The following is a 21,736-nucleotide window of genomic DNA, read 5'->3' as shown; positions in this document are numbered from 1 at the left end:
CTGTTTGGAGGCCATCTGGGTATCATTTAACCACTTTCACAATATACTGTGCTGGAACATGGTCTACTTTATTATTCTCCTCCACAACTTGTGATTATTTCTGTCAGGATTTGAGCATCTTAGAGCTACAGTATTGTAAAAAACTGCAGTGAATAAAGTAGTGCTCAGCAAATTTATATAATAATAATAATTTACCAATTTATTAAGTAATTAAGTATCTATTTCTGGATGAAAAAGCAATAGTAAAATAATCTTTTACATTGGACCATTATTATTATTGTATTATTATTCAAATTATTTTATTTAAAATAGAGAGTTTCATAGACATTTTTCACTTATGTTTACAATTAAATGTTCCCAGAGCAGTTTAGACCAAACACCAATGTCTAGTTTCTTTCTAACCTAGAAATTAATCTTCTAACAGAGAAAATAGAGAGCAGAGTTTCTTCTAAATGAAAGGATATATTTGCATGATACAGCTTTGTATTTGTTGCCAATGCTTGCCTTATCATCTGTAATCTATGGACAAATGGTTAATACATAATTGATAATAATAGTACACATTCCTTCTTTGCTCCTTGGGAAAATCTAAAAGGCTACTGCATCAAAACCCAAAACTAAAGATTCATGGAATTGTTTGGATTGGAAGTGACATTAAACATCATCTAGTTCCAATGCTCCTGCCATAAGCAGGGACATCTTTCATTAGATCAGGTTTTTCAGAGCTCTATCCCACCTGGCCTTGAACACTTCCAGGGGTGGGGAATCTAAAATCCCTCTGGGCAATGTATTCCAGTGTCTCACCATCCTCACATTAAACTTTTTTTTTTTTCCCTAATACCTAATCTAAACCAACCGTTTTTCAGTTTAAAGCCATTCCCCCTTGCCATGTCTTTCCTGTTATATTTCCTTCAGCTGCTGGATGGCCTCAATTAGATCATCCTGAAGCCTTCTCTTTCCCAGACCGAAACAATCCCAATTCTCTCTTAATGTAACCTCCTAGGAGAGCTGTTCCATCCCTCTAATCAACTTGGTGTCCCTCCTCTGGACTTGTTCCAACAGGTCCATGTCCCTCCTGTGCTGGGCATCCCAGAGCTGGATGCAGGGTTCCAGGTGGGCTCTCAGCAGAGCAGAGGGGCAGAATCCCCTCCCTCACCCTGCTGCCCACGCTGCTCTGGATGTAGCCCAGGACACATTTGGCTCTCTGGATGGGAGTGATCATGGCTGGGTCATGCCCAGCCTCTCACCCAGCAGCACCCCCAAGTCCTTCTGGGCAGGGCTGCTCTGATCTGTCCATCCCTCAGCCTGGATTGGTACCAAGGGTTGCCCAGATCCAGGTGCAGCACCAGCACCTGATCGATCTTGTTAAACCTCATCACATTTCCATGGGCCCACTTCTCAAGCTTGTCCAGATCCCTCTGGCTGGATCCTGTCCTTCAGGTGTGTCAGCTTGATGTTATCATCAAACTCACTGAGGGTGCATTCAATCAATCCATTCATCTATGTTATTATGTTTTATTACAGTCTGATAATGCATTTTAGATAAACAATTTCATTTAAATGAAAGTATTTGAATCAATCCTGTCTCTTTCATACTGCTTCTGACTGGTTGTCTTCTGTTTGTTAGGTTATCAAGACCAATCTCATACAAAGAATTCTGACCAATATTCCTTCATCCATTTCACCTTACCCCCCCAGCCTTGGATGCTTACCCACCAAACAGGAGGAAACAGAAGGAAGGTAACTTTTCAGTATCTCTAGCTAGAGCCTCAACTTACCACACTACCATCTAGGGCTGAAAACTAGGGAAAAAAAGCTGCTAATTACACAGAAATTACTAATCTTGTAATAAAATTACTAATTGTTGTAGATTAAAGTCTAGCAGGTATCTTTAAACTTCCCTGATAACATCTTTAACTAAGAGAATTCATGGAAGGAGATTGCACTGGTAGTTTAGGATTCCTTTGAGCTCTTTTGAGCAGAAGAGAGGAAGAAGGAATGATTAGAAAGGAGGGAGAAATAATGATTAGACTAACTTATTCACAATTTATGTATGTGACCTGCTGATGTTTTTAAGATACAACACTTTGCCTATCTGCTCAAAAAGCTGGACAATACTTGTCTTGGTACGATAATTTTTTATCCCATAAATTCTTTCAAACTGTCCATCAGTGGAGACCTGGCATATTATGTCTTATTGTATCTTCTCACAAGAACATATCTACAATATAGTGCTCAGCAAGTAAATTTTAAGCAGTCCATATCAACAGTCGTTTAATTACAGTTATCAAAATCTCAATGTTTTATATAAAACAGTCTATCAAAGTAAAACTAAAATACCAATAAATTATTCATTATATACTTGCTATTAACCTACAAAGATTCCTTTATTTTCTTCAATTTTATGAGATCTATCTACATCAACAGCCTGCTTTAAACACATATTATGTTGCTTGAAATTTTGCAAGCTTTACATTTACAGGAAATTAACTGAAACAGAAACATTTACTTGTTCTTCCTCTAAGAGATAATGATATGTTTTTAAATGTGCTGCTGCCAGATGTTATTACATATGTGCATAAATATCCATTATACATAGGAGAGAAAAATACATGCAACTGTTTGTCCCACCTTCTAATAAACCATTTCTTAAATCAGAAAAGAGGATCTGACCATGCTAAGGTTGCAGAGACAAAGATGAGAAAAAAAAATAATATTGATTCAGGTGTGAGAACAATGACAATTGCTTCCTAAGTAGTTCATGAAGTGGGAAATAAAATGCAAAGTTAATCATTAACCATTCTTATATAGGAAATTAGAAGATTTAGGAATCTAAGAATTTGACTCACTGTATTTCTAAGCAGTATATGGGATACCTAAGCCAAGAAATATAGGCCTCTGCTCCAGCATTTCACCAGATTCCTGGCCCTAGTGAAGCAGGCCATATCACCAGCAGAGAAAATTCTTTTAAGTTTTGGCATTTTTGGTACGTCCTCTCATTCCCTGGTCTCCTGCTTCCATTGCCTGGAGCCTCCCCCACCTCCTTGGCGCTTGCAGGAGGTAGCGACCACGGCCTGGAGTGCTCTGCTTGATGTCTCTCAGCTTTGAGCCTGTGACTGTGCTCACCTTCCAGGATGTCCTTATTCTTTCACTAGCAGGAGAACACAAGAGTTCAGCTGTGCACTCTCTAAACTGTTATGAGGGTTCTGTGAGTGCTTGTGAGTGCCTTGTGCTGGCTTCAGGTCTCTGAAGATATCCTCTGAGGCAGGTATCCTCTGCCTCTGAGCACTCTGACTGCATGGCAGGGCTTCACTCAGGCACTCACACACTAATCCGGGCTTGTTAGGTGACAAGCCACTGCAAAACTGGCAGGAATTTCTCAGAACTGTAAGAATTATGCAAATTGAGTCATAAAAATGTAGGTGTCCGTGATATATCAACTACCTACGTACTTACCCACAGATTTCTATGACCTGTTTGATGTACAAGATGAACATTTATTCTTAAAAATGTACACCAAACAAAAAAAAAAAAAAGTAATTTTCCTTTAGGAGAGTCACAAATTTTTGTTAATTATTAAATCTGTTTTAAAATATGTGTACCTGTGTATGTAAGCATATTCTGAAAAATATCCTTGATGGATTTTTGCAATAATTTACATTCTAACATTGCATCTCTGGATAACTGAACAAAAAACTTATCTGGAACCAGACGGTCTGACAGTGCAGTTGGATAAGTGTTCTGAAGCATTTGGTGAAGCGTGCTTTTTGTTTGAGTGCATTAATTGTGATGGTCTCTGTACAGTGTTTCAGAGCTATTCAATTAAATTTTATGTAGCCTCTACTTTATAGAAAAAGAAAAAGAAAGAGAAACTTCTGGAAACTGTAGCACAGGAGATGAAATGAAGTTAAAACAGAAATAAACAGGCAGTGATAACTTTAATTTTAAACACATTACATTTTTCTCTGGTGGCTAATCTTTAAACACAATCCGAATCAATGCAAACTTCTTAGACAAATATCTGACAAGCATAGCTGATTACTTTTAATTAATTAGTATTATTATTTTTCTTTTGGTGCACAAAGCCTAAATTAATATTCTGGAAAATGTGACTATATTTTATGCTGATTCTTTTTCATTTCTGTCTTTGCTTGCATCAGCTGCTGTTGACAGGCATAAGGAAAGCAAAGGTAGGCAGCACTGAAGTTATCCTTAGGCTATCATGGATGTAGAAGACATTTAAGAGAAATTCAAAGAAGCTGAAATAATCTCTCTTAAAATGCACCCTCATTGGGAATATGAGTCTGAAATATTTTCTGAAATTTCTTTTGTGCAAGATTATATTTGAAGTTTTCAGTTTAGAAATCAATCTCTAAAGTGGAGGAAGCTGAATGGTGATAAACAGTGAAGGTATTTGGAAAGATAACTCTGAGAGTTACTACTCTGATATGTATTTTAGTTGAAAATCATCTGCTTCTATGGCAAGTGTTACAGTATAGATCTCATTGTTGGCAAGCCACATTAAACTGTGTTTGCAGTGAATCATTCAATATATTTACCTTCTGAAAAGTTCCACTGCTCTCAAAGCATACAAGGATACACAAAAGTTGCTGCAGGCTTGGACCCACCATTAAAATAAAAGTTGAAGATTTTTTGCATTTCAATAGATATATTTCTATAGCCTCAGCCAGCATTTTAATTTTTACAGACTCAGGCTGTGGTAATATGAATTTAATTAATCTCATATTCTGTATTTCATTTAACTTTTACATAATAAAATTCTAATGTTTGTTCTCTAAGCAGCACCATTGCCCTTATCAACGAAAATAGTAGGTAGAGGAAAGAATAAGGAGGATTTTAATAGACACTACATATCAACTACTAAGGTAAAGGATAGCATTTCTCTATCACACTACTTGAGACATGATTACTTTTACTTTTTCCTGTATTATACTTACAATCTAAGTAGAAGGAACTGCTTTGGCTAAGGAAAAATAAAGAAATTGCTAATGCTATAAACAAATATTTATTCTTTAGCAACTTCAGTTTTCTTTAAATTTTATATTGTCATTAAATATTTCCAGACATTAAAATGCCAAATTAACCACTCCAATCCCTATAAGAAGGATATACTGACCTCATTTAGACAACTGATTCAAAATCTGGATGCAACTAATGGTCAAATTCACATGATAATTAACATTTTTGTCACACTCCTTTTGTCAGACTACTCTGTTTCATTATAATTGTCATTAACAGGTTAATTATCTTCAGCATGTAAAATGCTAGATGACAATGTGAGCCAGGAGCATGAAGTGAGGATCCAGGCATCAAGGAATAGTAATTGCATCCCTTGCACTCACATCCCTCTGTAAACGAGCTCCCCAAAACAGTGAGGCTGCTGCTGCCTCACCTCTTCAGGTCAGTTGTACACTCAAAGTAATGTAGCTGCCTAAAACTCGTCATGTGGTTCTGCCCTAAAATATTGATGTCTCTCTGCTGATTTCACTGGAGGCCGATGGTGCTTCCAAGCATGAAGTCAGCTGAGACAAAAGCATCATTTCCTGCCTGGTACCTGATACCAGCCTCACAAGCACAGTGTTAGCTTTTGAAATATTCCTTCTAGATTTTGAAGTTTTAATGTAAGCTCCATCTCATGTGTTAGTAAATACACTGTCTGACTCATAAAGTTTATATAACTGAAAATTATTTTAGCAATGCAAAGGGTAAAACCTTTCTGCTGAAAATTTAGAAACTGCAGATAAGTGTAGCAAGCATTAAGAATGCCTTCAGAATCTCTACATTCTGTTCCTGGTTTTTTTTTTACTTCTTCTTTATACAGATATTTGATTTCTGAATTAAGTCATGTGAAGATAGACTAAATATATAATTGGAATTTAAGCAAACACAACTGCTGATGATGTCTTAACTACTGGTATGCTCAGGTGACAGTTTCCTCTTGGGAATAAAGAGTGTTAGATTGGTGCTAAGTCAAATTCATTTTTAAGCTCGTGGGAAGAAACACGTATTTCATCTGCAATATTATTCTTTAGAGAATCCTCCAAGAAAATAGTTTACTTTATAAAATCTTGTGTAAAGGGTAACGTACAAACATGGTACACACATCTTCTTTGAAAACAAGGTCTTTCTGGTCAAAGGGATGATTAGATAAAGGATAAATAAAAGTAATTCATTTTAATTTCAGTTCTTTGACTTGTCTGTATTGGACTGAGGGCACAATTAGACAAATATAATACAAGTGAGGCTTACATGATACAGAATAAAACAGGAATAATAACAGCAGTATTTGCTCTATTATTAATGAGATTTAGTCCATGTGTTTTAATTAGGCATTTATGTTTTGTAAACAATAATTCATCATCATAGCTCATCTTAATGACTTCCTCAGACAGCACTTAAATCTCAGCTGCTGTATACTATACTGTAATGTCAGACAGTGAAAAAACTCAAAAAAACCTCCATTTTCTAAATGCACCTGAAAGTGAATAGCAGAAATAGAACACAGCTAGAGATGGAAAACATTTATTAGATCCTCTAGTTTGTTTCCATGACAATGAAAGATCATTCCCCACAGTACATTTTCTAGAATTTACTCAATCTAATTTAAGGCTTATACCATTTCCTATGGGATGAATTTTATACTGTGGTAGGTTAAGAAATTTGCATGGACGTTCATTTGAAGCCTTCCACCCTTTACACCACATTTCGTGTCTTTCTTTAAAATCTCCCAAATAAATCTTCTTTCTTCTTGTGGTTTAAGTAATCACTACATACAGCTGCTGTTAGTCTGTCTCTTTTAAATGCTAGCTAAACCAACCTGAATATATTTCTACCTCTCTTCACTATTCTCTTCTGAAATTTTTTACCTTATCCTTTTTCTGAAATCCAGATTTGCTAAAAATGCATGTCCAGAATTATGCACAGTGACCAGCGTCTCAGAGATGTGCAGGACAGCATCTTACCCCTTATATTTAACAATTAGAAATATTACGCAAAACCTAAGATAGTCTTCAAAATGTTTTATTTAGTTGATAACCAGTCATGGTCAGCCCCAACAGGCATCTGTGGACTTTTTGTGGAAAATATTAAGTTGCCATGCTAAAAATGATGTTTACCTAAAGTTCACTTTTGTTTCTAAAATATTTTCCATATCAGTTTTTACATCAAGCTCAGTTTCTGAGTGATATACAATAAGCATATGTTCATCTTTAAGAGTTCAAATACAAAGCTCCTTTTTCCAACTAGTTCTGTAGAAGCCAAAATTTTCATCAACATATAGAAAGATGGTTTACAGAAGAATATAAGGCTACTTGGGAGAGATACTGATTTTGTGGCAAAATGTACACCTACTTTGTTGTATCATATTTTCTGAGGACAGCAATATTTAGGTCAGGTTGGATGAAGCATTGGGCAACCTGGTCTAATGGAAGGTGTCCCTGTCCATGGCAGGGGAGTTGGAACTGGAGGATCTTTAAGGTCCCTTCCAATCTGAGCCATTCTATCATTCTGTAACAATAAATATTGATCCTCTTTTATCAAATAAATTATTCCTGAATATAAAGCTTTAAATAAAATTAACCACCAATTAAAAATATTAATTGACTAACCAAGATCCAAAATGTTTAGCAGTGTTAGCCAGCTGCAGCCTTTTTTTAGTTAGTCGATCATAAAGTTACAAAGAAACTGGAAAAAGTTATCCTAATACCTTTTTCCTTGTACTGTTTGTATAGAGTCCAGAAAAAATGAGACCCAGTTTATAGATATCTAAAATATTACTTTACAGGATTAGAGATGAGATTTCAAGATACTCAGATAATCTAACTTTCCTGTGAGAATGTTAGGAATACCTGAGATTGTTTTCCTTCATATAAGAAGCAAAGTTAAATATTCTCCTTTGAAGGAAAAAAATAAAATTCGTTAACTATGGAACCATAATTAATTCATGATAATATATGGATACCTGCATAAATGTAGTATCATTCCTGGTTAAATATTCAAACAGCCTTATTTATTATACATGATTATATAGCAGAAATAAAATGCAGCAGCCCTGCAGCAGAAAGTACAGCTAATCAGCACAAAGTGTATCACACACAGAAAATATAATCATGTGAAATGGAGGCTATGCTTTCACTGCAGAGTTAATACAGACTTCTGCTCTGATACTGACATTATTCTCCATCACAGCAGCTCTCAGAACTCCCTTTTTCCAGTTTAGTAATGCTTCTAAATTGGACTTCACAATGTTTTAAGTACAGACAAAGTCTAGGTCTATCTGCAAAGGTCCTTACTATGTTTCTTTTTTTTCTGTAGATGTATATAGGTATATAAACATAAAATCAGACTCAGGCTGGCATTAGTCAATTTGCAATCAGTATAAAGTGCATTCAGATTAATGATTGTAGCATTTCTTTTTTTAGTGTATCTAGTTCAGTCTTTGCTAAAGCATGCTCCAAAATAACACCGTGTGAAGTAATTAAGTACAAAACCTGTCCAAATAACAGAAAATAAAATTTTCTTCCCAGATCTGCTCAGTACATAGACTAATCCAGTACAGTGCTGATAAAAATTCTGGAATTAATTTATCAGGCTGAGAATATGTTACCTTCTCTTGGTTTTGGTTATATAACTTAAAGTAGTGCATTCTCCTCTGGAAAGTAAAAAACCTCATCAATGGGCATTATTGCAAAATAATTTTAAAATTTTAAAGAAAGGTAAGTTATTTGGTTTTAGGTAGTGTTATGAGCAAAGAAAGACATTGGACTTTAATTTAGTGCTTTTATGTAATAAATTCAGATTCAACCCCATATAATTAACAAGGGAAGAAATTACTTTCTGTAATGCCTTATTTAGGTACATGGAGATAATGAAATATTCCACTCTATTGCCATAGTTTAAGTCTTGCATTGCATGAAAGATTCATGACATAGGATTTAATGAGATATTCTATTATTTTGCAGCAGTTTTTCATAGAAGCAGAAGAAAATAATACAGATAGGCAAGAGAGAAATAACTGCAACTCAGTGAATAGGTTTATACAATAAACTCTGTTTCCTAGCTTATCTCCACCCTGTTGCACTCCTTACATTTCAGTCTGCTTTTTCTACACATTTTCATTCAAGTTAACATTATTTTCTGGAGACAAAACCATAATCCATCAATAACACATCACTCCAAATTTGGAATTATTATAATGAAAATCCCAGAATTCAAGTAAAGCTGATATCCTGCCAAAGATGTATTAAAATATATATTTTTCTTTCTTCCCTTTAGTTAGCTCATCTCACTTCAGCTGAAGGAGCAGCAGATTTGAGATTAGTTCTCAATCTGATCTAAACTCTGGTTTCAATATCCTCTTGCTCCAATCAAAGGTGAATATATGCAACAGACTTTTTTCTATATGCCACGAGTGCAGTTCATATATCACCCATATGTGATCAAAATGAGATACAACTAATGTATTTTGCATAATTTCCATGAAAAAAGCGATACTTTCCCAACTAAAGGTAAGTAGGAAATGGGTTTATTTCTACATTCAGCCATGAACTCCAAGACACAGACTTACTCTTAGTGGATTACATCAGAAAACCAAAATCCAGTAAAAATCCCTTTGCATCAGTTGCATGGAAGTAATAATAAAATCCACAAAAGTGCAGATTTGCAGTTTTTTCACTAGTATACTGTCATGAGACCACACAAAATTCCACGTAGAATTAATAAAAAATGAATAATTATTAATTAATAATTAAAAATAAGTTTTTATCTGTGCTTAACAGGAGAATAATCTTTTTGTACACTACTGCAATCTTGTGAGCATAGTCCCTGGGTATCATGCATGGTTATCCAATTTTTTAGTGACTCCATTACAGTTTACATTATATAGTATATTGCATTACACTGTTTATAATATTAATAAGTGTCTCACATATTAAATGTGATATAATTCATTTTATATCACATTATTATTATCTTTAGGGACATGATTTTGTGGTGGACTTGGCGGTTCTGGGTTAACAGTTGCACTTGATGACTTTAAGGTCTTTTCCAACCTAAAGAGTTTTGTGACTCTACAATTTTAACATGCTTACTGTACATCCTCTCAATTGTTAAGTATTTCTTTGTGAATTCATTTGCTTTATTTGTACATGGATAATGTTCAATATTTGAATTTAAAAGTTCTGAAATACCTATTTCAAGAAAAAATCTCATTATAGTGAGGATACATCATCCATGTAGCTGGCAGTACCTAAGGAAACAATCTAGTCAGCAATGTGAAATAATTTGCTGCTGCTTAGAGTAAGGGTGCAAATGAAGGGCAAGGCACAAAATCCTTGTGTATCTCTACGGTACTTAAGTTACTCTGCCACATGTTCTAATGTCTAGAGATTTACCTAAATTCCAAGTAAAAAGAGAAAATTTAATTTGCACTTTCATTTGTGTATACTTACAAATCCATGATCATAAGACCTCTGTAAATATTTATAAATTAAAATTTATAAATGTACAAAGTATTAAATAAGACACATATTCCTGGGAACTCCAGCTGTGAAGTTCACATTATTTTCCTGGCCCTACAAAGGAGATACTGACAGTGGCTAGTGGAGAATTCAGACCTCTGTACTTGCCAGGCTCTTTGACTGAACAATACTCAACTTTCTTCTCATGCTTTATTAAAAAAAAAAAAAGGGGAGATTTGAATTATGATTGCAGGTAGTCCTTATACATCCTGATTATACTGTGTCTCACAAATGAAGAACTTTAACATGAAAGATACATGTTAAACACAAGAAAGCTTTTGTGGACATAAATAATTCAAATTATTCAGTTTTTTTATATTGTAACCTTTCCTCCATTTTAAAATCTTTTCTGCTCTCCCTGACACTTTTCAAAAACTTCCAAAGTATGACAGGTAGATGAAGCATGTCTTACTGGAACAGTTCTTGAAAACAGGGCACTTAGAAGATTTTACTGTAGGTTATTTGAATAATGATTGAACTATCTTAGAGTCACTGTGATACAGAAGAGCTATAAAAATTGAGTTTTCTCTAAAACATTCATTGTTCTTGTAGCAGAACAATGCCACCATTAGCAGGGCAAAAATAATGGTCCTTAAGTGAATGAAAGACTGACTACCCATGGGGTCCTCAAATCCACACAAAATGCACTTGTTCTGAGTGCAATCTGAAGACACAGAAGCAACAACCTAAAATATAATACTAGGAAAATCAAGAAATGTAAAGAGAAACACCAGTGTATAGAAGAAAAGAGGGTAAGAGGGGAGGAGAGATTTTAAACATCCTTTTTCAGGCAAAGATTTTAATGTTATTTTAATTAAGTTTGTATGTCTATACTTGAAAATACATTTTGTAGGATAAGAAATAATAAATCAACAATTGTAGTGGAAAGTCTTTTTGAAATTCTGGATTCCATCTTTTAGTAATGTTTTATTCATCATCCCCTTCAGTCACTTTAAAAATATTTTTAACATCTTATATAGAGAAAAAAATATTAAAATTTGCAAGAAATAGTCTTATTTCATTATTCTGCTATTTATTTAATATTGAAATTACGTTTAATTTACAACAAATATATGTACATAACACAGGTCAAAAGGTTGTATATTTGGTGCACAGTAGTTAAACCACAGACTTAACTTTTTGGTTTATAGCATTTCTCTGTGACTATATGTCCTATTTTATAGGTTAATAATAAAAACTGTCTTAAAGCAATTATAATTGCATTACTTGATTGTCAACTTAGTTTTGTATACCTTTAACAAAGGTTATTGTTCCTATTATGATATATGTGACTATTTCTCTCTAAGAAACAAGGGCTTAAAACTTATTTATTCAAAATATTGATGAAGTTTCATGATAAAAAAATGTCTTTAATATCAGAAGATGGGAATTTGAAAGTGTATCTTAATCAGAAAGATGACTCAAATATTGCAACAAGGATAAAGTGTATTAATCAAGACATATTTCATTCTTATAAATAAAGACACCGTGCAAATTCCCTCTGACTTGCAATATATACAACTCAATCCTTATTATAAAAGAAACAAAATTAATGTTTCAGCATTTCAATCTCTAATCTCTTTCAAACACACAACTTTGGGACAAATTTCTCCAATACATAACATTTTTTTTTCATTTCTCTATCTCATAATTATTCCTTGTCAGGTTTAGAACAAGAAAGCAGAACCCAAAAAGCAGATTTCAGAAGGCTGACTTTGCCTCCCTATTGCAAAGCACATGCTGAAGTGAAGCCAAGGACTTGAAATACCTCCAGCTTCTGCTTCAAACCTTTTACCTCAGGCTAAAGTTGAAATTATGCCATTCCCTCCAAAACTCATCTCAGATTTCACAATTTTTTAGGGGTCAATACTATATTAATTTATTTCTTTCTCAGAACCCTGTAAATTATTTGAGGCTCAATATCAATCTTTCTTGAACCATTTTGAAATACAGTGTTTTTTAAGAGTAAATCTCCACTCTGCCTTTATAGTGCAAAATCAAGAGTATATTCCTGAGAAATCTAAAGGGATGATGGGTCCATAGTTATGAAATCAAGAGTATATTCTTTAGAAGTCTGAAGGGATGACAGGTCCATAGTTAGGAACTGGTAGGACAGTCCCATTGCACCTGATGGGAAAGGAGTTGGGTAAGTGCAGTACTCCCTCCCACCCTCACTTCTCCCCAGCTTAGCCAGACCTACACAGCCAAACATCCCAATGTTATTTGTGCTACTTTTTCCACCTGTAAGATGTGATATTAGAGATTTTTAAAAGTTTGTTTTCCTTTTTAGTTCTTTTTCTACCCAAAATCATACTATACCCAAAAGACCAAAACAGAAAGAAATAATGAAGGAATGTCCAGGCCCACACCAACAGAAGTGGTCTTCATTCCACTGCTTCAGTAAATAAATAACTATGGCAGGAACAGCAACAATCAAGGAGCACAGCAAAGACATAGCTTTTTTCTGATAAGGAAAGTTTTGTTTTTCAAAGCCCCATGTTTCTACAATGCAGAATAATTACTGCTCCTGACCTATTAAAGGGATAGTGCCATTAGTAGTCAGATTGTACCATAAATGTGCTTGTGATTACTAACCCAAAAGGAAAAAAGCTAAAAGGATAAAGGAGAGTAAAGAAGGTGAGGACTGCGTGAATGCTGTTAACCATTATTGTGTGCAGTTTTGGATCCAATTATACAGGAAAGATTAAGATCTCAGTGTCCAAAGGAGAGCAACAAAGATAGTGAAGGACCTTGAGGAGAAGCCATATGACAAGTGGCTGAGGTCACCTGGTCTGTTCAAGAAAAGGAGACTGAGGGCAGACCTCACCTCAGTTACAACTTCCTTACAAGAGGAAGAGGAAGGGCAGGCAATGATCCCTGTTCTGTGGTCCCAGTGACAGGACCTGAGGGAATGTCCTGAAGCTGTATCACGGAAGGTTTAGGCTGGATTATTAGAAAAAGGCTTTCACACAGGGGCTGGTTGGGTGCTGGAAAAGCTCCCCAGGAAAATGGTCACAGCATTAACCTGGCAGAGTTCAAGGAGCATTCAGACAATGCACATGGGCACATGGACTCCTGGGGATGGGGCTGTGCAGGACCAGGAGTTGGAATTTTATGGTACTTTTGGGTCCCTTCCAACTCAGAATATTCTGTGATTTTTTTAACATACTTGGTAATGAGCAAAGAAGGACTGGCAAAGACTCTCACTAGGAGCTTTTGATCACACAGTTGGGAAAAATGAAATATTTATGCATATGAGTCTGACAAGATACAGGAAAAAGTCTGAGGTGTTGACTTTGCTGCACACCAATACAAAAAACTCCCAGCAGAGTCAGGATGGAGAAGCTCTGCTTAGCACTCATGCCAGTTTTATCAGAGCCACAGCACCCTGAAGAAGAGCAAAATGGATACATGGGGCTAGTTATTGTTGTCACCGCAGCTCAATCTGTCTTCAAATACACCTATTTTCCTCTCAAGGGTCAAGACTAGCAACCTTGATTTCTGGATGTTGGAACATGCAGTTTCCATAAAATACTGGGCTCTTTTCATTGAACAAATCTCTTAAATGTTTTGATTATAGACTATCATAGTCATTTTTAATATCATGATCTCTGCCTTTTCTTTTTCCAGAAAAAGAAGATAATACCTACATCTTATTGGGCTGTTCTGAGGAATGATAGGAATCATCTGAGTTATTCAAGAATATAAAGAGACTTTTTTACATGTTCTCTTCAAAAATTTGTTCTTGCTAACTCAATTATACCTTAGATTTCTGTTGCTCTCACCCAGGTGAGGAGAAAAAAAAAATCAAGTCTTAAAGCATATTTAATAATTTCTAAATTTAGGTATTATTTCAATTTCTGAATTTAACATACTAGCTGAATTGAGACAAATTATCCACCTCTGATCCATCCTCTTTTTTCTTCCTGGTGGGAGGTTAGGATCATATGCCAGCTAGGATTTTATTGCCATCATCAGATAACAGCAGTTGATGCACAATGAGAATAGAGAGAAACCTGTTGTGGCTGCAAATATCCACAGCTCTGTGAGATTCATGGAGGAAGCATATGTCACCTTATTAAATCTGTAGCAGCTGAGGTGGAAGTAACAGAAGGTATCTCTCTCCAGAGCTGGAAGAGATGGGAAAAGAAATGGTTCTGTAAGGAAATCTCTTACTTTTCTCTCTCTGAAAATATCTGTAACAGAATGTTACAGGGATGGTTTTTCCTAGAAACAGGGACTTAAAAACAAACCCAAAACCCAACAGCCGCCACGACGGGGTGGAATACAGAACTTCCTCTGAGAAAGAAATAGGTTGGGGGGAAGTTTGTACGTTCAGTTTCTTCCTCCAAAGGAAACAGAAACATGAGAAGAAGATGAGAAAAACCATGCTATTTGTCCCACTTTGTCCCAGAGAAGCTAATCAAGGGCCAAAGGATAGATGGAGTTAGATACACTTATTGCAGCTCAAAGAGGACACAAGAGTGCTCTGTGAGGAATGTTTGGCAAAGGTGCAGAAAAGATCAAATGCTGTATGAGTTTCTCTCTGCCTTTTATATACAGCTTTCTGTCCTAGCTGCCAGTCTTCCCTTTGTGTTTAGAGAAGTTCACATATATATAGATATATATGCACATAGGGATTCACCTGAATATGGCTTATTTCTCTAATTTTAGGAAGAAAATAAGATAGAGGATTATTTGACATGGACAACCTTCCTACAGAGATCTCAGCGATACAGAGATTTAGGACTAGAATTAGCTTAGTTTTGGAATTCTGATTCTGTCTGAGGCAAAACACAGTTAAGAACAGGGGGAAGAAACAGCTTTGCTATGTCTTTAATACATTAAGGAAAAATTACATGGTAGGAATACAAATAAATGTATTTACTAACACTGTATTTTTTATTTCAGAAAGCACATCAGCTACAAATTTGAGGAATATACTTAAAACGGGGTTCTATGAATCTAGGATGGAGGTAAAAAGGAACAGATGTGAAAATCCCAACAAACTAAATTTTAAAGGTAGCTATAGAGATGTTCTGAAAAGGGAGAAAAGGCAGTTTTTACAGTATTCAGCAGTATTGCATCACAGAACTTGGGCAATATACTGTCAGCTCTAACCCATTATGGTGGTTTTCTTCTTGGCTCTTAGACTAGTAATATTTGAAAATGCAACTTCCTCTTAGAATATTAGCAAACCTCTTGCTATGTTGAACCAATAGAGTCAAGGAAAAAAAACCTCAAATCTCTTCTACAGAAATATCCTGACAATTTTTTTCTCAACAAGGAAGAAAATATTATCTTTTCTTTTCAATGTCAAAGTAATGATTATTAACACCATAAAAAATAACAATTGTTTGTGACGGTAATTCTTGACATCATTTGAAGGCTTCATTATAAAATGGAGCTTTGGTAAATAGCTACTAGATATATTGAGGACACAAAACAGAAAATCAAATAATGAAAATAAATCACATGTTTCTGCTAAAATGATACTTTCAGTGTAAATGTCTAGTTTTGCCAACAAACTAATATATTTTGGCATTCTAGTGATCTTCTAAAAATCAGTGTATTTATGTAAAAGATGCTTACTAAGGGATTTTAAAAGTGAAAACTCTTAGGAGTCTTCAAATACACTGGAGTTTAATGAAAGAATTTTATTTTTTTTTTAAACTACCTGTGTCTGATTTCAAAATGAAGCCATTTCTAAGCCCCTGTTATACACAGAATTTGGTAAACAATTTTTGTACTGATTTTAGGCTCAATTTATTAGTTATCTTATGCCCCTGTGTGGCCAAGCTAGACAGCAAACTCCCTTTGACAGAACTGTAAAAAAATCCTAACAATATGTCATGTGAGAAACCAAGTTTAGCTAAATTGACTGCTTCCCACTGTCTGACAAAAGCTTCTAATATAAACTGCAATGGCAAAATTGGACTGATAGTCTTCTGTACATTTTGTATCAATTTTAGTCACAAAAGATACTTCCCATTATGCAGTAATGTGTTAATCTGAATACTGCCCAAAGCAATTGTGGCTTCTCAAAGCATGTTACTACAAATAGAGCATCCAACAGCACAGTATTTATATACTAAACACTTAATGAAGAATGGCAATCTGAAAATCCAGCTTACTTTAGGTACTACTAAACTAAAGGTTTAAAATAATTTTTAAAACTTTATTCCATTGTCTTTTGTCATTTGAATAAACAGTGCATCACTGAAAGTAATCAGAAATTTTAGACTACAAAAAAGCAAACCTCCTTTAGATGCAGCTGCAAAATTTGGGTGTAATGTAAGCACATAGTGTGTTTTCATAACAGGTCTCTTGATTTCTTTTCTGGACACATGAAGAATTTATTCCATAAACTAGCTATTTGCCAAACACTCAAAATGGAAACCAATCCATATGGTTTCCCAACATAAGGTAATTCTAGTAATTTTTCAATAAAAAATAACTTATTACCCAGGAAAAAGCACCACAATCCCCAACACAATTTTAGGGTAAAATGAAGCTCTTACTGCTTCAGCTGGCTGGAGTTGGTAATGTCAGACAGAGCTGTGTAGGAACAGGAGGGAGGCCCAGCAAACCAGCTCTCTCTTTCACACTCACAATAGCATCTTACAGGAAAGTGCTGCCCTGTAGCTGGCAAAAGAAAACTCAGCAGCAATATTCCTCCATTAGAAGCTGCTGGGAAGAGATAACTAAACCCACTGAAGTGCTAAAATCAATCTAACTCACAAGGAGCTTAATATCATTTGGGTCCTCTCAACTCAGCTACTGCAAAGCCAAAACTATGCAAATAAAAACCCAACTCATGGGAAATTAAAAAAAAAAAAAACAACAGTTTAATGTATGTTCCTGTCAGTGTTTATCATAGCATCAGAAAGCAAAGCCCAAGCTCCTTCCTTCAATAAAATCTCAATATCTAAATATCTAAATATCTAAACTTTCTGAAAAACTGAAGAACAAGAACTCCAAGAACAGATGATAAGAAACTTAGGAGGAATTTATATTCAATTAAAATTATCTGTATACTACCTCCTTTCCTATGAATTTGTTTTACACTTCATTATCTACTGTACAATTTGTATGCATTAACCTGTTTTCCTCACATTATTACTTTGTGGCAGTGGCAGTTAATCACTCTGTGTGTAATGTCAGCCGTTATCCTGGACTCAGACTCGTGCTTTTAGATGTAAAAACAGAAAAAGACATATTCAGAAGAAAAAGGATCATCAAAGGACAAAATATATAACTTTGAAGACTAAAGAGATAGACCACATTATACCTCATCAAAGCAGGCTCTTACATGCTGGAGGTGCACCACAGTTCTGAAGCATAAACTCTTAATGCATGAACAATTAGTTTTTAGCAAGTGCCTTACATTTATCCTGCAAAGCTTTAGGTAAAAAAATCTACCTAAATGATATACTACATTCATTTAATTTAAAAAAAATTAAAAATAGAGAATATTTTTAAATCAGTAAGACAATCAAAGGACTATCCTCTGAAATAAATGCCAGTGAGATTTTTTAGTGCCTAATGATGACTTGAATGACTTCTTCAAAGACCTTTTATCAAGATCAGATTAAAAAAAAAAATAGTTATTTGGAAGTGGGATCTTTTTACTCAATAACCTTAAAATACTTTCACCTAACTTTAGTGTCAGAAGACAGAGAAAGCATGAATTAGTCTCTCACAACTACTGCTGCATTTTGTTTAAAAATTGCACAAGGTTTTCTTGAGGCCAAAAGCATTGATACCTAGAAAAACACAACATTGCTCCTTATTAATACAGAAATATTCTCATCCTAAGTAAAACAGCCCATACTAGGAAGGAGGCTCAGTTTCCTAACAATCCTTTCTTGTTTGCCAGTCCTCTAGGATAAATATACTCCTAATCTAAGGCACAGCAAATGAATAAAATAACTGTCTTTTGATTTGATACATATATGCAGCTTTTGCCCAAGTCTCACAAGCAAAATAAACACTGAAGAGCATCATGCACATGCCTCTGTTAAAAAAAAAAAAAAAAAGAAAAAAGAATGAGCAAAATGCATGCACCTCGATCTACAAAAAGCATGTACTCTGATCTGCAAAAGCAGATCCAGGGAATCAGGGCTGGGATGGGAGCTGATTAGAACAGTTGCTAAGGGCTTTGCTGGTTGCTGCAGGCCTGAAAACCATGCTCTTGGAAATATGCACAGTTTTACAATCACAGCTGATAACACGTAAATTATTGCTCCATTTTGTAGGGCTTCAAATATTTCACAGTATACCAAAGGGATATAAGAAAAATCTCATTGAATAAAGATTTCATATATTTCTAAAAATACCTTAATTCATGACAGTGGTTATGATTGCTAAAACTACCTACATAATTTTATATACTTAACCGGAAATTCATAACCAAGATAACAAAACTTGAGAACAGTAACACTAAATAAATATTAATATACTTTAAAGGAAATAACAGCAGTAAGGGAGAGGATCTTTACAACAAAATTTTGGGAAATAAAATAATAACAATTTTCTGAAGTATAAATTGCAAATATCCCTGTATTTAAGAAATAATATCCCATTTAAAAAGAGATTTCTCCCACAGAGACAGAGAAGAAGATTAAAACACCAGATATAGTCTCTGCCTATTACTTCCACCCTTTTTCCAGAATGTTTCCATCAGTGCACTATCTGTATAAAAAACTATAGGATTCTTTTTCTTCCCGACCTGCACTTCCATTCTCTTTGATAAAATTATTAATATTTTTATGTTTAATATTTAATAGCCATATGAAAAAGTTCTAAACTTCAGTACTATAATATATTTACTGAATAATGAAACATAAATATGGCATTATTAATTCATTTTACCCCTCCAAAAATCCTAAGAAACCAGTTCAAAAACTGTCTCACACCAATAAACAACAACTTCCCCCTACCATTTCTAATCCCCAAAACAACAGCTTTCACAAAAGCATACCCTACAGAGCTGACTGACCTGCTGCAAAGCATCCACTAATCAGCTGTAATCTGGTGAGTTAAAAACATTATTGAAAAGCATCACACACAGGATCTAAAAATTCTGAAAATAAGGAACTGCTTTTTATCTTGCAAAAGGTATGCAGGACTGGTAATTTGCATCTTCCAATAAATTATGCATGGTTAAACAGACACATCTCTGAGCATTTAATCTTTTCACTGCCATATCCACATAGAAATCATTTTCTCTGACAAATTTGTTTATGAATATTTAATATGCTTTAAGGATTACAGCTAATAATGCTAGCTTCTAATGGCAGCTAATGTACTTGAAAGATACATAACCATCTTAAATATTTTATTCTATCTTTGCTGGCTTTATTTCTGCAGATTGAGTTCTCATGTAAATCCTTACATAAAACATAAAAACACTAACAGACTCACTGCTACCATAAAAATATTAATATCTAGGAGTGCAATTATAAAAGTACCCCACTGAAAAGCATGCAGATAGATTGCCATCAGCATAAAAATAGAAATGATGAAGCAAAAATATTTCATTTCTACTTACCTAGTGTTGTTCAACGTTTGTCCAAAAAGATCATTTTGTAAAATATTTGGAGGGGATGAGAAAACCCCATGAAAATGAGATAAAACAGAATTGCAGACCTGGCGCAGTGTTTCAAATTGCATTTTCTCTCTTTCCCTTCTATTTTTCTTCACCACCTGTCTTAAAAGTCATCTATTTTGTACACACCATCAAATACAAATATGCCAATCAAGTTCCATATTTCTCCTGATCTCTGTAAAAACTGTGCCTAAATGAGTAGAGGCTGATAGTTAATTGTACAGTCATTATTCTTCTAATTCAGTCGTAGAAGATTTAGTACCCGAGCGGCTTTCTCCTGACTGTAGCAAGAATTCTAAACAGCAGTAAGCTTTTTGGGCATTCCCAGCTGAAGTGTGAAGCTGAGCTGCATTCATGTACTCTACTCATATTTCTCTAAGCCTATTAAAAACACGCAGTGAATAGATGCTGTCGTCAGGAGTTTCAGCACATCTGGCTGCCAGCAATAAAATCTCAGAAGTAAAAAAAAGGAGGACAAGGCATCTTCACGCTGTTACTACTGTCTAAGAGGAGGAGGATTTCTGCATCCTCCCCTCCTCCTTCCCTCCCCTGTAAAAATGACTAATATCCGTGACCATGTATGTAGAATTCCGTTTTTTTTTTTTGATGTAAAGGCAATTCTAAAGGACAGAAAGACCACTCTGAAAAAGAATTCTGTACATAATAAACAAGTAGCACCGAGACTGTAACAATAGATCTTTTGTCTCATATCTGAAAAGCTATACTGTATCTGAGATAACAGGTTTTTTAGTGCAAATATTTAAATGTAGTATCAATTCATGACTGAAGCAAACAGCATACATTCTGTACGTAACCAATCTGTCAGGGGCTGTACATGCAGCATCAAGGCAATGATTTACCATGCAAACTTGAACAATTACTAAAAGGAATGACTGTGTTATATATAAGCACTGCATTTCAAAATGAAACGTCTTCAGTATCTTTTAAAAGTTTATTGCACTGAATCAGCCATGAAAGAACTGAGAAAAAATCAATCACTTCTTAGGGTTCTCTAAACCCATCTACTTCCAGGAAAACCCACTATTTTAGGAGCCTGTGTACTGGTACACGTAAGTATCGGATATCAAAGAGAAAGAAGCAGAATCACTCATCTAACAGAACAGTGAGATTTTGCAACACAGTATGCACTGTGAATACCATGAAATGTACCGAAAATAAGTATCCCTGACTAAAAAACATTTTATCTTTTCTTTCAATGCTTGTGCCAGAGGATGACATTACGTAACAGTACAGAAAATATCACTGTCAAATTAAAAAATAACAATTAAAAATATTTTCTTTGTAATAACTCATTCTCTACCCACAGCTTTTAACATCTTAGCACTAATTACAAAATCTCCAAATAAACCAACATAAAATGAGGTCCATTACTAAAGCTCGTCCACTGAAAGCAATTTGAATCTCAGATGATGTGGGAATAAGCATCTTTCCAGCTAATTCAAGTGTGTTGATGTGCTCAGAAGGAAGAAGCCATCCAAGCTTCTCTAGCCAGAAGGATGGCAGCTATAACACAGATTTTAAAAGAAAAAAGAACAAATTCATCTCCTGACCCCTGGAAAAAAAAAAA

General features: G+C 34.8%; 1 protein-coding gene across 44 annotated transcripts in view; it reads right to left on the bottom strand.

Annotated features, from left to right (window-relative positions):
- RIMS2 (regulating synaptic membrane exocytosis 2) overlaps nt 1–21,736 on the bottom strand; it is a 443,102-nt gene that overhangs the window by 291,662 nt on the left and 129,704 nt on the right. For 7 of the 44 annotated variants that reach the window (XM_033512405.1, XM_033512402.1, XM_033512401.1 and 4 more), the window contains exon 1: nt 20,092–20,659. The exons of 34 other annotated variants lie outside the window; for them this stretch is intronic. In XM_033512405.1, the coding sequence (XP_033368296.1) occupies nt 20,092–20,213 (122 nt within the window). In that variant the 5' untranslated portion in view covers nt 20,214–20,659. Of the gene's footprint in view, nt 1–20,091; nt 20,660–21,736 lie in introns of those variants that run through there. 3 more of the 44 variants (XM_015618880.2, XM_033512404.1, XM_033512406.1) reach the window with 1 other exon arrangement.

The sequence above is a fragment of the Parus major genome, chromosome 2 (assembly GCF_001522545.3).
Source record: "Parus major isolate Abel chromosome 2, Parus_major1.1, whole genome shotgun sequence".
Classification (NCBI taxonomy): domain Eukaryota; kingdom Metazoa; phylum Chordata; class Aves; order Passeriformes; family Paridae; genus Parus; species Parus major.
The sequence above is the reverse complement of the archived record's forward strand: the minus strand, read 5'-3'. Positions and strand labels throughout refer to the sequence as shown.